Genomic DNA, 15498 nt, shown 5'->3' with positions numbered 1-15498 from the left:
TTCTAAAGATGTGCCTGTGACTTAACATGTGATTAAGTATGACAGGAGAATTCTTCCCCATGGCAATAGGGGATTCCCGATGATGCACGGGGTAAACAGGAACTGTCCCCTTGACAACCCTTCCTCTTACTCCTCCCACCTCACGATCGTAAGTGAGGGGTGGAGGTTACCATAACATGCAGCCTATAAAGGAGCTGCAATCAGATAGCTCTTACACTTGGCCCCCTGTTAGACAAAGCCTGCACGGCAAAACGCGCGTCACAGGACACGGGAGTATCAGCTATGCCTAGCTTTTCCCCTTGTTGTTGAATAGTCTGCTCCTTTTGTGACACCTGTGTCTCCTGTCTCATTGTTGGACAAGTCAGAATTGGTCTGGCTAATATATGAATATAATGCTCTGTCACTTGAGGGGTTCTCTTTTCCTTCAGCTATACATCTGTATATATACCTTTCAACTACCCCATGTGTGCATTGTGGGAAGAATTGTATATGCAAAGTCTGGAGCTACAATAAGCTGGGGTTAACCTACAATAATATTAGAATTACAGAGGATCAACAAGTGAGGATACTAGTGCTGATAGTAATCTGTTTGGTACTTTAAGCTTAGTAACTTACACCCAGGTATTAGTACTACAAACCATGCAATTATAGGTATTAAATAAATGATGCTAACTACTATCTGCAAAAGGGTTTTGTAAATGTAATCAAGCGTTATGATATCAGACGCCGGTTTCCGGATATAGCTTGTACATATAGACTACTAAGATTGTTATATACTATCATTTATTATCACAAGCATATGCAATGTTTTGCCTCTCCCTTTCACTGCTAACAAAAGGGTATGAGATATACCCAGATATAGAAGGGTGATTATATTTCTGCATATACTGCAGTTATATTCTGGTTTATTTAAACAGCAGCGCGGGTATCCTTTATCATTATTTTTAATTTTACTATGCTACAGTTATTTATGGTACACAATACTGTGGTGCTGAGTATTTTATAATGTATGTGTTGTGGTCTGTGTCTTTCGATTTTTGTCTGTTGTTGGTCTTTTTAAGTGCATAATAACATTAAAAGCTATGTTTTAATTTAATTTGAGAAATATTTATCAAGAGTGCCCCCACAAAGGAGTGTCTTTCTGTTATCCTACTATGAGGGGTATTCAATTTGAAACGTTAACTTCACTGCCGAAGTTAACGTTTCATATCTGAGTTTTTACCTGCGTTAAAGTATCGGGCGCGCTCCTGCTTATCCCCGTATTCAATATAAAATTAACGAAAACGGGAAACTCCGAAGTTGGATTTGCGTAAAGTTACGAATTTTTCCTTAAAAAAATTGTAAGACCCCCCTAAAGTTGTAAAAACATGGGGGATCACTATGGGTACCTCCGTTTTAGCCTTTAAATGAAAGTCAGGGATTTAAATAGCCGCAGCAGGTGTTTTATTCCCGACATTGAAGAAGTGTTGCAGAAGACCACTTAGGTTATTTTTTTCGTTTTTTTTAAGTGGTCCCATCAAATTTGGGGTACATGAAAATGGGTACTAGCATATTTTGATGTCCCTAAAGTCAGTTTTTAAAAATTCTGCATTTGTGCACCTGCCGCTATAAATCTATTCTAGAAAACACCTGCCACATACTTGCAGAATAGCCCTGAACCTATTTCCCTATTGTTAAACAATTTTTTCCCATTTTTTTTTTCACCCCAATTTTTAAATGAATTTTTTGGGATGTCCCTATTTTTTTTTGACACAGTCCTTTTTTAAATGTCATTCCCAGGGGTGCAGGCTCTTCTTTTTTAAGCCTGCACCCCTAAACCCCAATTCTGCACTTTTTTTCGACACCTATTCAATGGTGAAAAGTTATCCCCGTTTTTTATCAAAGACTTTTCAAAACTGCGATAAGTCTTTGAAATTGAATACGGTGTAAAAGTAAAACCTGCGATAATGACGTCATACCTCCGATATTAACGCAAAAACGATGTTATCGCTCCCATATTGAATACCCTTGTATATAGGATAATTTTCTCTAGATATATACTGCTGTACTCTAGGGGAGCACCACCAACCGTGTTATGGGATAGGGAGATTTCTTCTTTTTTTCTCCCTTAAATTAATGAGTGTTAGATTTTGGTTTTTTGAATCTTATAGAAATTATGGTATCCTGTGCGGAGTCCTCTCTGTGTCTTTTGAAGCTCATCATCATGTAAGATCTGTAATTAGGGTATTCTCACCTTCGGACTGGTCTAACTCACTAGATCTCTTATTGGCCCGTCTATAGGGGGAGAGGGACGATATCCCTACATTATAAGATTCTTCATTCTCCAATGGATCATGAAAAAGTAACAACAGGACTTTCCTCCTGGTCAACATTATTCCCTCACTTATCTATGGCTAAAATATTGAAATCATTTTCTTATTCTCAATCTGTACGCTCAGCAAATATGTATAGGGAAATGTTTTATAATATTTACCAGAACGGTTATATTTCCCCCCACCGCAGGTTTGTGATGGGAACGTCGACCACTAGCAATTGCCCCAAATGTGATGCTGATGGGGCAACCTTTGTTCACTGTATGTGGGAATGTCCTTTGATAAGACAGTTTTGGTAGTCAGTTAATAGATATACTTCGTCTTGTTTGGTTAATTATTTACCCCTATCGGCAGAATGGGCAATATTGGGCATTTTACCACCTGATGTTCGGGCTCCACCTGAAAGTAAGAAATTGTTGATGATAATATCTGTAGTGGCCCGTAAGAGTATACTCCAAATGTGGATTAATCCTTTCCCTCCATCATTATCACTATTTAGAAACAAACTATTACATGTCTTCCAAATGGACTTGTTAGAATCCACTTCACAAAAAGAAGCTAAAACAACCTCTTTTTTCCAGTTATTGGAAGGGTTTATAGATTCGCTATCCATGTCTCTTAAACATCAAATTTTCAATTGTTTTCGATATACTTCATGGTATGAGACTTGTATATTGCTTGATGACCCTCCGATTGTTTTTGACCCTCCGGGTTGACATTGGAGAGACATTTGACCCTATTTTTGTGAGGGAAGAGAGGGGGGAATCCAGCTGACCACGTCCGGGGAGAGAATCTTATGTATATAAACCGTGTCATTATGTGACTGATTGATATATATTGTATGCGATATCAGTTTGAATTGTGATATGTTTTTTCTATGCTCTGATGAATAAAGAAAGGTTGAAAAAAAAAAAAAACATCAGGTACCAGCCACAATCAAATCTGCATTCTTTCATCTGAGGAAGATTGCCAGAATCAAGCACTTAATTCCCTCAGAAGATCTGCCTAAAGTCATACATGCATTTTTATCATCACGCCTAGACTACTGCAACATCCTCTACCTCGGTCTCCCAGCAAAAGAATTGCACCGCTTGCAGATGGTACAAAACACAGCTGCCAGGCTATTAACCAACCAGCTCCGTTCCAGCCACATAACACCCATTCTCTACTCCCTTCACTGGCTGGCTGTCAGATGGCGAATTGTTTTCAAGATTGGCTTACTAACTTACAAAGCCCTACATGATCATGGCCCAAGGTACATGAAGCAGCTTTTGATTCCTTACCATCCCACTCGACATGTTGACAAAGTATTAACAGTACCTAGAATCTCCCGAAATTCTTCTAGGGGTCGAGCAGTTTTGTGGCTCCAACCTTATGGAACTCACTTCCCCGCACAGTTCGAGAGGCCTCCACTCTAGAATCCTTCAAAAATAGACTCAAGACTCACCTATTCACCCAAGCATTTAACTAATGTCCCTTGTTTAAGCTTATTTTGTATTTTGGACTGTAAATGTAAAGGACTTTGAGTCCTTTAGGAGAAAAGCGCTATATAAATAAAATTATTATTATTATTATTATTATTATTATTATTATATACAGAGCATTACAGATACCCAGAGACAGCACCTGTATAAAAGTAGAGAGTTTTAGCCCTTGGATTCAACACAGATAGTGAATTTAGTAATAAGACAGCAGACTGATATTGCTGGAAGCATCAGGAGGTCCCTTATCACAAAGCTATAATCCTAGGAAAGTGTATAACTGGAGTATAAATTATAAGGGCACAGTCGTACCCTTATATTAAGGCTGCATCTAAAAAACTGTAATTCTCCAATAGAGAATTCCGGAGGGGGAGCATGGTGTTTAAGGGGCTGCACCTCAAAATCTATTGGAGGTACCGAGCTGAAATTTGGCAAGGACAGGTAGAACTGTTGCTCGGTGCAGCATGCCAAATTTCAGGGCATAAACATAAAAAATGAGGACTTGGGAGTAATCTAAATTTCCAACTGTCAGTTTTTTCGGACACTCAATTAGGACCACTTTTCTGCTGTTCTCTATGGGGGATTTTTGGGAAAGCACAACTCAGGGTAGGGGGCAAATATAGACTTGGGCTTTGTTTTATTAGATAGCCATGGTTCCAGGGTACGTGCTTTTGGGGTTCAGGTAAATTAGAAAGTTACAGTTTTTAAACTATTACCTCAAGAAAGCACCATTGAATAGATAGAAAATTTCAACTTGTTGTGCAGCCTCAGTAGCAGCCTCCAGCAGGTGTACTCACTGTGGCTTCACTTAGGTGCACAAAGATGGCCGTCGTTTGCAGGCTTTAGCGGCAGTGGGATCAGTGGAAGGAAGCGGGCGTTATCTGTAGCGGAAACGGTGTAAAAGGGGGTAGCGGGTGGTAGCTGCGGCCGGGACCAGGGAACGGTAGCGAACCTTAGCGGCAGCAGTGGTGCGGGCGGAAGGACCCGGAGGAGGAGGTAGCAGCACACAGATACAGGCTCGGATCTGGAAGATCCGTGACACCTGCTTCTGTGTTGGCCACGCCCCCAAAAAACAATGTGTACTGTCCCCCTGTTTTTACCAGAACCAGCACCGGACCCTTTCTAGCAGGGGGGGGGGGGGATGATGCTACAGCCAAGGGAGCGCTCTCACCGGTCCCCCCAGCCGAAGCATCACCCCTGACCACTAGTCAGCCCAGGCCGGGGATCCCAGGGGAGCTGGGGACCCTCCCAATAAAGGGATCCCCCTCTCCAGGGCAGCCCAGGCTGATAGCCCAGGGCTATCCCCGGCACCCCTGGCTGGTAGGTGCCAGGTTGAAATAATTAAAATATTGTCTTTTGCTGTGGAATTACAGTTCCCAGCAAGCCTCCCCCGCATGCTGGTACTTGGAGAACCACAAGTATCAGCATGTGGGTCTGATACTTGTGCCAATCACGGCTTGCGGCAACCATCTTTGAATTTGAAGAATGGGGCAAGGCGCCATTTTTGAAATGGGCATGCCCGGTTCTCACCATTGAAGTCAATGGTGAGAACAGCTCATTGGCTGAGAGGCGGAAGGCTCGCCTCTCTTAGCCAATGAGCGCTCCGCACCGGGATTTCTGTACTGAATTGCCCCGCCCCCTCGGATGGCTTATATAAAGCCAGCGCGAGGTGCCGTCCAGTCAGTACATCGGCCGGGTAGCTGTAGAGAAGACCAGCTAAAGCAAGAAGACGCCGTGGAGGCCCTGGATGGGCAGCGGCCATGCAAAAGAGCTTAAAGGCTCCCTCCAGCTGAAGACGCCATGAAAGTCCTGGGGGAAGCGGCAGCCAAGTAAAAGAGCTTAAAGGCTGACGCCCCTCAGGTGTACGTGCGGAAAAATAAAATATTAAAACAAACTCTCTCTTTGTTTTATTTTAATATTTATTTTGCAGGGGTACTATAGGTACCAGCAGGCCTTTAATGTCCCGCCTGCTGGTACCTGTGGTTCTCCAAGTACCAGTTTGCGGGGATGCCTGCTGGGACCTGTAGTACTACTGCAAAAGACAATATATTTTCGTTTGCACCACACTTTACATAATCAACCCAGCACCCACCGCCCAGGGGTGCTGGGAGTAGCCCCGGTCTATCAGCCTGGGCCTGGGGTGCCCTGGAGAGGGGGGAACCCTTTATTGGGGGGGTCCCCAACTCCCCAGGGATCCCCGGCCTGGGATAACTAGCAGTCAGGGGTGATGCACCGGCTGGGACCAGTGAAAGGGCTCCCCTGCCTGTGGCATCACCCCCCTGCAAGAAAAAGTCTGGTGCTGGTTCTGGTAAAAACAGGAGGACCCTATGCATTTTTCTCCCCCTGTATTTCCAGAACCAGGACCGGCTCAGAGACAGTGCTGGTTGTGCTGAATACGGGGGACCCTTACGTCATTTGTCCCCTGTATTTTGGCAACCAGGACTGGTTCTGAAAAGCCTGGTGCTGGTTGTGCTTAATACGGGGGACCCCTACATTGTTTGTCCCCTGTATTTAGCACAACCAGTACTGAGTCTCCAAAGCCCGGTGCTGGTTGTCCTTTGAGGGGGGCCAAGCAATTTTTTTTTTACACTGGGTTTTTTTTAAACACAGAAGCATAGATGGGTCTCACTGATCCCCTCCGTGCTTCTGTGTTTTATTTATACACAGATGCAGGTATCATGGATCTTTCAGATAAGAGCCTGAATCTGTCTGCCGCTAGCTCCCCCGGGTCCTTCCGCCTGCACCACCGTTGCCACCAACGCCCCCGGCCACAGCTAACGCCTGCTGCCCCCCCCCGGGGTTCCGGCCGTAACTTAAGTCTACTTCCTTCCCCCAAGCCCATCCGCCGCTACTGCCCGCACTGACCTGCCATCTTGGTGCACCCAAGTGAAGCCACAGTAAGTACACCTGATAGACGCACCTACTGAGGCTGCGCATCAAGTTGAAACTTCCTATCTCTATAATGGCAGATTCATGAGGTAATAGTTTAAAAACTGTAACTTTCTCAATTACCTAAACCCCAAAATCACCTACCTTTGAACAATAGCTACCTAATAAAACAAACCCCAATTCTAAGTTTGCCCCCTACCCTGAGTTATGCCTTCCCAAAAATCCCCCATAGAGAACGAAAAGTGGTCCTAATTGAGTGTCCGAAAAAACTGACAGTTGGAAATTTAGATTACTCCCAAGTCCTCATTTTTTATGTTTTTGCCCTGAAATTTGGCATGCAGCACTGAGCGACAGTTCTACCATCCCATGCCAAATTTCAGCTCCGTACCTCCAATAGCTTTTGACGTGTAGGGAGAATTCAATTTTTTTTTTTTAGGGGGACCCCTACATCATTTGTCCCCTGTATTTTGATAACCAGGACTGGTTCCGTTTAGCATGGTGCTGGTTGTGCTTTACACAGGGAACCCCTACGTCATTTGTCCCCTGTGTTTAGCACAAGCAGCACTGGGGTTCCAAAGCCCGATGCTAGTTGTGCTGTGGGGGCACGTCATTTTTTTTATATTACACATGCATTTTCTCAGGTGCATGCCCAGCACCAGTGAGTCCCTCTGTCACATGCTGATGCTTCTGTGCACGGCCCTGTTGCTGCCACTGTTCCACACCCCTGCTGCTGCCACTGCCCCACACAACTGCAGCCTGCCCCCACAGCCGTCTCTCCCTCTGCATCCTTAAAACACCTCCCTTGTGCTATCCTTAAAACACCTCCACCCATGTCAGTGTACCTATTTGTTGTCCTTCTGCCATGCAGGTGGCCCGGTTTGCTCGTCAAAACCCCGTTGGTTAATAAATTATAAAAAATAAATTAAATTCCATAGACAAAAAACCTTACGGTTTCACATGTCCCATTAAGGCTTCTTAGATATGATCTGAAATTTCACAAAAACGACTGAATTTCTGCCACTCAATCTTCAAAAAGCAATGAAATTACAATCATTAAGGCTGATGCCTTAATGGACGTGTTCCTTGCGTAATACAGATATGGTATGCCATAACACCATGTGGTTAACTGCAGATTCAGCACTGTCACAGAGAGTGTACTGTACTGATTAATCTTCCCCTCTCCACGCCTTTCTGTCTGCCCCATCCACATCGCTCTGTCCTCTCCCCCCATCCACCATACTCTTATCCCATCTGCGCAGTTCTGCTGAGACCTCAGTTGCATAGACTGCATGTGTGTATTCCAATGAGCACACAAATCTGTGAATTAGCAGCTCCACCGTTTTGTGAGTGACAGCAATCTCACTCTGCGTCAGCCTTAATGATCGTAATTTCATTGCTTTTTGATGTTTGAGTGGCACAAATTCAGTCGGTTTTGTGAAATTCCAGATCATATCTAAGAAGCCTTAATGGGACATGTGAAACCATAAGGTTTTTTTGTCTATGGAATATATATATTAGTGCAAACGGACCCGGGTTCGCAGACATTCAAGTATCCCTGTTCTACAAGGACTACAATTTTCATACAGCCTATCGACCAAACTGCCACATCTAACAACCTGAGAAAAGAATTCCCTAACCATTACCTACATTGCAAGTCTCAACTGACCTAACTATAAACATATGCACCACTGTACTTTAAATGCGACAACCCAAATGCAGCAGATCTGAGTAAAACTATTTAATCTGCAGCAACTGCCTACCCTTGCAGGAAACATGCAATGCTGGTCAGATACAGATAAAAAAAGAGTAACTAGGGGCTATATAGTTAAGGAACTGCCCAACGCCTGCCGGTAAACAGACTGCAACAGACATCCCTGATGTTGACTATAATAGGCAAAAGGATGTTTTAAAACAATATTCTTGCGGAGATTAAAGTGCAACACCGATTTAATGCTACTCCAGTGTTGGGACTGATATTGTATATACCACATCTATTAAATAGTTAATAGTAGTAATACCTGTACTAATAGATGTTATATCACCAAAGCTCAGTAGGAAGATTTAGGACCCCAATTATATAAGTTACTGATATTAATGGTGATTGGCCAATATAATATATATGTGTAAGTGTAAACCTTGTTGTTATAGTTACTGTAAATATATTTTTGTTGTATATTTTATATGTATTTTGACCTATAAGAGTTGATATCTTGATTATCTTGCAAACAAAAGGATGCATGTTGTACTAACTTAAATATTATCCTCAGTTGTGATAGCCAGTTCCTGTAAAGTAAAGTGAACTTAGCATTGATGGTTGTGCCCATTATTGTGTTGGGTTGAGGAACACTTGCCTCTCAGCTGTATGAGGAAAGAAACAAGACAACACTACAAAGCACCCCACTAAAAAGTTTTGGAGGGAAGAAAGTTTGTCCGCATCACCTCCAACAATATAACACTGTGAGTAACCATCAATCTCCTAGTACTCTGCACCATCCTAGGTCAGTTTTCTGCATGTCCAGTTTCTGCAATTACCCCGGTGCCTGTCTTCAACACCTACCCCCTATGCCTCAGCAGTTGCTCCAGCGGCTTTTCATATATTCTGGGGGTACTGTCCTTACTGTCAATATCACTGGCTGTCCGTAGAGGTAACCTGTTACACACTATACAGCTGGTTAGTGACAGGGTTCCCTGTTATGGGGGTCTCGTCCCTAACTGTGCAGAGTTTGTATATTCTCCCTGTGCTTGCGTGGGTTTCCTCCGGGTGCTCCGGTTTCCTCCCACACTCCAAAAATATACTGGTAGGTTAATTGGGTCCCAACAAAAAATAACCCTAGTGTGTGTGAGCATGTGGTAGGGAATACAGATTGTAAGCTCCACTGGAGCAGGGACTGATGTGAATGGACAATTATTCTCTGTAAAGCGCTGCGTAATATGTGTGCGCTATATAAATAACTGGTAATAACTGGTAATAGGGCTGTGGATCAGGGTGTGGTGTCCAAGTTTGAGCAACTGCGGAAGTTGGCAGCCCAAAGTTCCCCATTTCTGTTTTTTCCGTTTCTGAGTTCAGGTTCCAGCACCAGGGCTTGGGTCTGGGTGAGGATTCAGGGTTGTGCAGTAGTGGTCAGCTGGCAGTCCTGAGTTCATCATTGCTGATTTCTACTCTAATTCCAAGCACAGTACTATACTGTTCTGAGTTTTTTCCTGAGTTCCCAGCAGTGCCATGTCCTTGTGCCAGGGATCAGGTTGTGGGGTTGAGTTTGCCAAACGGTTTCGGGTTTTTACAATCTCAGATTCCAGCTCCTGGTCAAAGGATTCCATCCAAAACTGCTAGTGTCCTCTGGCTTTCAGTACTCACTTCATGAGCAAGTATCCCATAAAGTCTCATCGCTACACCTACATTGCAGTTAGGCCCAAGGTCCCAATCACTGACAGTCTGCTGCCGGACTGTGTGTAATCACGTAGACCAGTGCTGCACATGCGCAGTACTGGTCTGGCGCCTGCGTAGATTCCCGACCATTGGGAATCTGCGTTTAGCATTGCACTGAGTGAGGCCCTAGGTCTGCTTATAGAAGTGTCTCTTGCAATTCTTATGGCAAAGATAACCTGTTACTGCCAGCTGATGTCCGAACTACAGTAACCTTCTGCTTCTGAGGCTAAGGTGCACTAATTAAGTCCTTATTATATTAGATCACCCTTATGCATTTCATCACATGAAGCGATTTCATCAGAGGGAAATTTTATACAGCATACATTGGCACCAACCCTATGCTGGTTCAAGACATCTGAAATCTGATAGACCTCTGTGTACATACAACTCTGTGCCTGTTATTCCGCCTACCCACCCACACCCCAACTTCTGAACTCAAGTGAAAACATACAGTTGCCTCCCAGTGGTACCAATTCATCAACAAGTGGAGACGCGGCTGAGATGTATTTGACCCTGAATCACCTCTAATTGCTTAAAGTTGCTCGGCTCAGACACATGTGCAGTGCTAAAGCCGCACAAACCATCTGGAAAATGGATAAATTAAGTCCATTTCCTGTAACTTATTAAGACTGGATCTGTATCAAGATTCACCCATACAAGTCTGGGTAATGACATGCATTACTTTTCAATATCTGGAATAATATATGACAGTCCAGACACAGGGTGATCAACGCAACTTTGCAGATGTGTGCATTGCATGTATGTACAGCAGTATAGCATAAAACTATGGTTAGCACATAAATCTCCCCTGCAGGCAGCACAATAAAGCAAATAACATATTTGAAGTTAGAATGATTTTAGATATGACTGACTAACAAAGTAGATTAAATTTAAATACTTTTAAATCAACAATGTGATATAGAACACCATACACATGCACAACCATAAGGCAGTCCAAGAAAGGATGAGACAACCTCAAAAAAAGGAAGTAACTGAAGAGAAAGTGCAGCACAAGGGAACTCCCACGAGTCTACTTTGATCATAAAGACAAAATTGCAATCTTGCTCAAAGTGCAATAAAAAAAAAGTTATTTAATTAATTGGGTTATTCTAGGTACTTCAGGAATCATAATTTTAAAATAAACATTGCAAGTTAGGGATTGATAGTCGTGCTCTAACAGCATGCCTTAGTGGGATGAGTTTTCAATTGTAAATCCTAGCTCAATATTCTGAAATAATCTCTCAACCGGTCTATAAACTAAAGAAAACAATAAAAAAATTATGTTGTACCTGCAGAGAAAGTCAGTTGGACTTGTTCATCTTTCACTTCCAAGACAACGAAGTCATGTTTCCCATTAAACCTTCCATTGTACATAAGAAGGCCATTCTGCTCCCGGGTGGCAAAGCTGAGTAAGATAGGCGGAAACAGAAGAGGGGTTTTTTTTGTTTTTACAAATTGTTTACGGAAGTGTTTCTTCTACATACGTTACAGTAATCAATAGTGCACGAAAATAGTGAATAAAAGGCCTGTCTCTAGTTCATTTAGAATAGATCAAGCTAAAAGACACTGGAAATGGTAAGTCTAACAGATATAGGCCCTGATTCAGAGCCGCTCGTAAGCGGCTGCTCGTTCGTTCTGACCGATTTTCGCACATCTGCGCATGCGTACGGATTTTAATACGCATGCGCGAACCAGTCAGTGCGGCCGAAAATCGTTTGTTCGCTATATAGCGAATGCCTGCTATTTTGAGTGACAGGAGGAGGCGTATGTGGGTGGTAACAGGGGAAGGTGCTTGAAAACGGGGGTGTGGAATTCGAACGCAGGCGTGCTTAAAGGTCAAAACGGGCGTTTTAAGGGAGTGCATAATTAATACAGCAGCGTCATTGACCATGTCACTTGGTTTTTTTTTACTCAGAACTGCTCGCAAAATAGCGATTGAAAAAACCAGCCACAAGAATAGCGAGCAGTTCATATGCTGTTCGATGTACTCGATTAATCTAATAAATAGCGGACATGACGTATGGTGCGAGCGGCCAGGGGGTGTATTTTTCAAAATTACAACCGCAAGTTTTGCTCGCTCGTTCAGACTTAGAGGCGTGAACAGACCGCAATTAGCGAACGGTTCATTTGAATAGCCACCCCTTGTTTTAGAACGAGTGACCACAAATAGCGAGCGGCTCTGAATGAGGGCCATAAATGGTGCACAACAGGTATGTGTTTTTCTAAATTAATACATTTGCCAGTATAATATGCCATCTGACGCTCAACCTCTTTCAGAGGTGCACCTCTGTGTTACCCAAGCAAAGGTTCACGTACTTGGGTACCTAAATCCACACCACTGAGTAAAGCAATATTTATAAAGTTCTTGTGTATAATGATTTTCTGTCATAAATAACTGAAGGTAGAGAAACAAAGGGATGTGTTGTATATTTTATATTTGGCTACTTAAATTTTTTGTTTAATCATTTCAACATTGCGTATAGAGTACAAACAATTATTTTAACATTTGCCAAGGAAGAATGTTATTTCTACGACTTCTGTTTTAGGAAAAGCATAATTCCAAAATATAGGGGGGGGGATCAATTTCATACAAATGACACTGGATGCTGTTTTGGCGGCTTCACATGACACAGGTCAGAGGTTAATGTCTGCTTACCGCCTAAAGAGGTGCAAGCAGAGTTATATGCAGATATAGGTGCACTGTAACTGAATCGACCCCATAATATTCAACAGAAAAAAAATTGAGACATGAGAACCCTATCATTATCTTTAGTGGCTATCAGTTTCTAGGTCTCTGCAATACTCAGATGTGCCCTCACACATCTAGCCTCAACACACCACGCTGTGCGAGATGCCTGGCGCAAGTGAGTCTCCAAATCCCATTCAACTTTGCTAGGGCCAGGCATCTTTTTTGCAGAAAATGCGTCTTAGTCGCAACGCAACTAGGATGCATCAGGAGACTGTAATACTTAATTTGATATGTGACACTTGTATATTGTATACAAAGCACAATGGAACTTGGAATGGAAAAAAGCCTCGGCCGCTGCATTGACCAGAGTCTCCTGGTGCGTCCTAGTTGCATCGCATTGCAACTAAGACGCCCGACGCTAGCAGAGTAGCACGGGATCTGGTACGTCAAGAGGTGGTTTGATACAAGACTGCAGCAATGATGAGTGAGGACACATCTGTATCTACATCTCTGTTGCAGTAACGCTAAAAAGCCCCTCTCCGCCCGCCAGGTCCCTTGAGACTCTGCTAGCACTGGGCATCTTTTTTGCATCTTTTTTTTACCAAAAATGCATCTAAGTCACACTTTGCAGACTGTGCTAGTTAACTTGATATTCAATAATTGTATATCTGTGTGTGAGACTGAGTCTCTGAATCTGTATACGTAGTGCTATATGCAGTGGCTGCAGCTTTTTTCATTCCCAGCTCGTGTATGAGGACACATCTGTACTTGTCTTATGATGGGTGCTCTTATACATACACAACATGTAGTTATGTCATCTATACATGCAAAAGATCTTGTCCCTCACCAAAGTGACAATGTGAAATGGAACCTCTGTCTCAAGCCCCGGAATGTAAGGAATGATTCTCCATCGAAAGTGCGAGTGGTGACCGTGCAGTATGGAGCTTCATATTCCCCAGAAGGGCACTCACAATGAAAGCCTCCAATCAGCAAATTAACACATGTAGCCCCGTTCCTGCAGAGCCCAGCGGAGCAACGTGCAGTGCTCAATGAAATCTCACAATGTGGACCTGGAAGATGCAGAAAGTAAAGTTGCATTAAGGATTTTAATACAAACAAAACAGTCCATGATTGAGTACAAGATATGGAACAATAACAGATGAGATGAATATAAAGGGAGAGGAAACAGCTTTCAGCTATGCAAAGAAAAATCGGCCAAAATTACCAGAATTGAAAATCAATGAAATTTCCAAACAGACTGGAGAGTTTGGGTAAAGCCTTTAGCAAGTTATGGAGCTTTTTCACATTCTTCAACAAAATGGACCTTTGAATTATCTTGCTTAAGTCTTGGTTACCCAGAATATAAGTCAAAGTGTGGTGGTGATAAGTGGGACTAACTGCTAAAGGACACATTATGTCAGGAGATGTTTCTGCAGGACAGTTTCTGACTGAATCGATAGTTGGAGTCAGTAACGCAACTAATTTTATACCATTTTTAGAAAATCAACAAATACTAAATGTATTTTATTCATGTAGATGTCCTTTTTTATTTTCACACTTAAAAACCTGTCGTATTTGCCCCTAATAGCTCTTTTTTACCTGTATAATCATCCTGGCACTGACAAGTGTAGCCGCCTTCATGACTCCGGCAGATGCCATGTTGTCCACATGGCCCTGTGTAACATAAGTCTACCTCCATTTCACAATAGTCACCAGCAAAACCTGACGGACATCGGCAGCGCAGCCCACCCACAGGCAAAATAGGACGGAACAGTAAAGTATCTGAGGCTAAGAAGGGAGCAGAACTGTCAAATCGTAAGGCAGACACACACAACATGTAGTTAGGGCAGGGTTCACGGAGACACACATTGTCATCAAAGGGCAACACCTTCTGCTGCGCCAATGTAGCCAACAAAGTGCGGTTCAGATACAAAAGCTCACGTAATGTCTCGGATGGTAGATATGCCCCTTCAGGACCTTGGACCTGCATTTGCAAAGAAACACAATATATTTTTTTATTGCACAATAAACTGGACTCAATAGGACAAACACTGATAAAAGGGAAAAGGGGTTTAATTTAGGAACTTAGGGCCTGTTACAGAGATGGACGCTATAACACAGTCACTGCATCTTTGTTAACTTTGTATGCAGCGGCTATGCTAAAATATTCAAAGCCAAAGGATGCTTTTTAAATAATAAGATAACCACTGCCAGCTTCCCAGATCTGCTGCTGCATCCAACGATGCAGCATTGGATCAACTGTGTCAGAGTAACATCTGAGATCTGAGTAACCCTCAGGTTCCTCAAGATGTCTGGCAAAATAACGATGCCAGGGACAGTGAAGCTGCGTCCAAGGATGCAGCCACTGACTACGGCATGCCCAGAAAATGGGGCCTACACGCCTTATTCAAATTCTATCTTAATTGCAATTTGAGACTTTTTTTCTCAAATTGCGAATTTCCAAAATGAGTGATTTTGTTTTCTTTTGTCACAACTCTGACTACAGGCTCTCTGCTACTAGGAGGGTAAAACCAGGGCTGGAATGGGTATGGAATCATGTACATGGGGATGAATGAGGTTGGTAGTGTGGATGTTCAGTCACAACTAAAGTACAGTAAAGGAGTGGTGTTGGTGTTCAATCACAAACTGATGGTGCATACACACGGTCAGACTTGCTAGATCAACGATGAACGATTTTAC

General features: G+C 43.0%; 1 protein-coding gene across 7 annotated transcripts in view; it reads right to left on the bottom strand.

Moving 5' to 3' along the window:
* Positions 1-15498, bottom strand: part of LOC148436343 (cadherin EGF LAG seven-pass G-type receptor 2-like) — a 383494-nt gene that overhangs the window by 299967 nt on the left and 68029 nt on the right. For all 7 annotated transcript variants that reach the window (XM_088465025.1, XM_088465024.1, XM_088465023.1 and 4 more), the window contains exons 3-5: positions 14398-14782; positions 13646-13868; positions 11399-11514 (exon numbers count right to left, since the gene is read on the bottom strand). In XM_088465025.1, the coding sequence (XP_088321151.1) occupies positions 11399-11514; positions 13646-13868; positions 14398-14782 (724 nt within the window). The remainder of the gene's footprint in view (positions 1-11398; positions 11515-13645; positions 13869-14397; positions 14783-15498) is intronic.

This window comes from Taudactylus pleione, unplaced genomic scaffold (assembly GCF_031769625.1).
Source record: "Taudactylus pleione unplaced genomic scaffold, aTauple2 ptg001800l, whole genome shotgun sequence".
Classification (NCBI taxonomy): Eukaryota; Metazoa; Chordata; class Amphibia; order Anura; family Myobatrachidae; genus Taudactylus; species Taudactylus pleione.
This window is presented reverse-complemented; position numbering and strand designations above follow the sequence as displayed.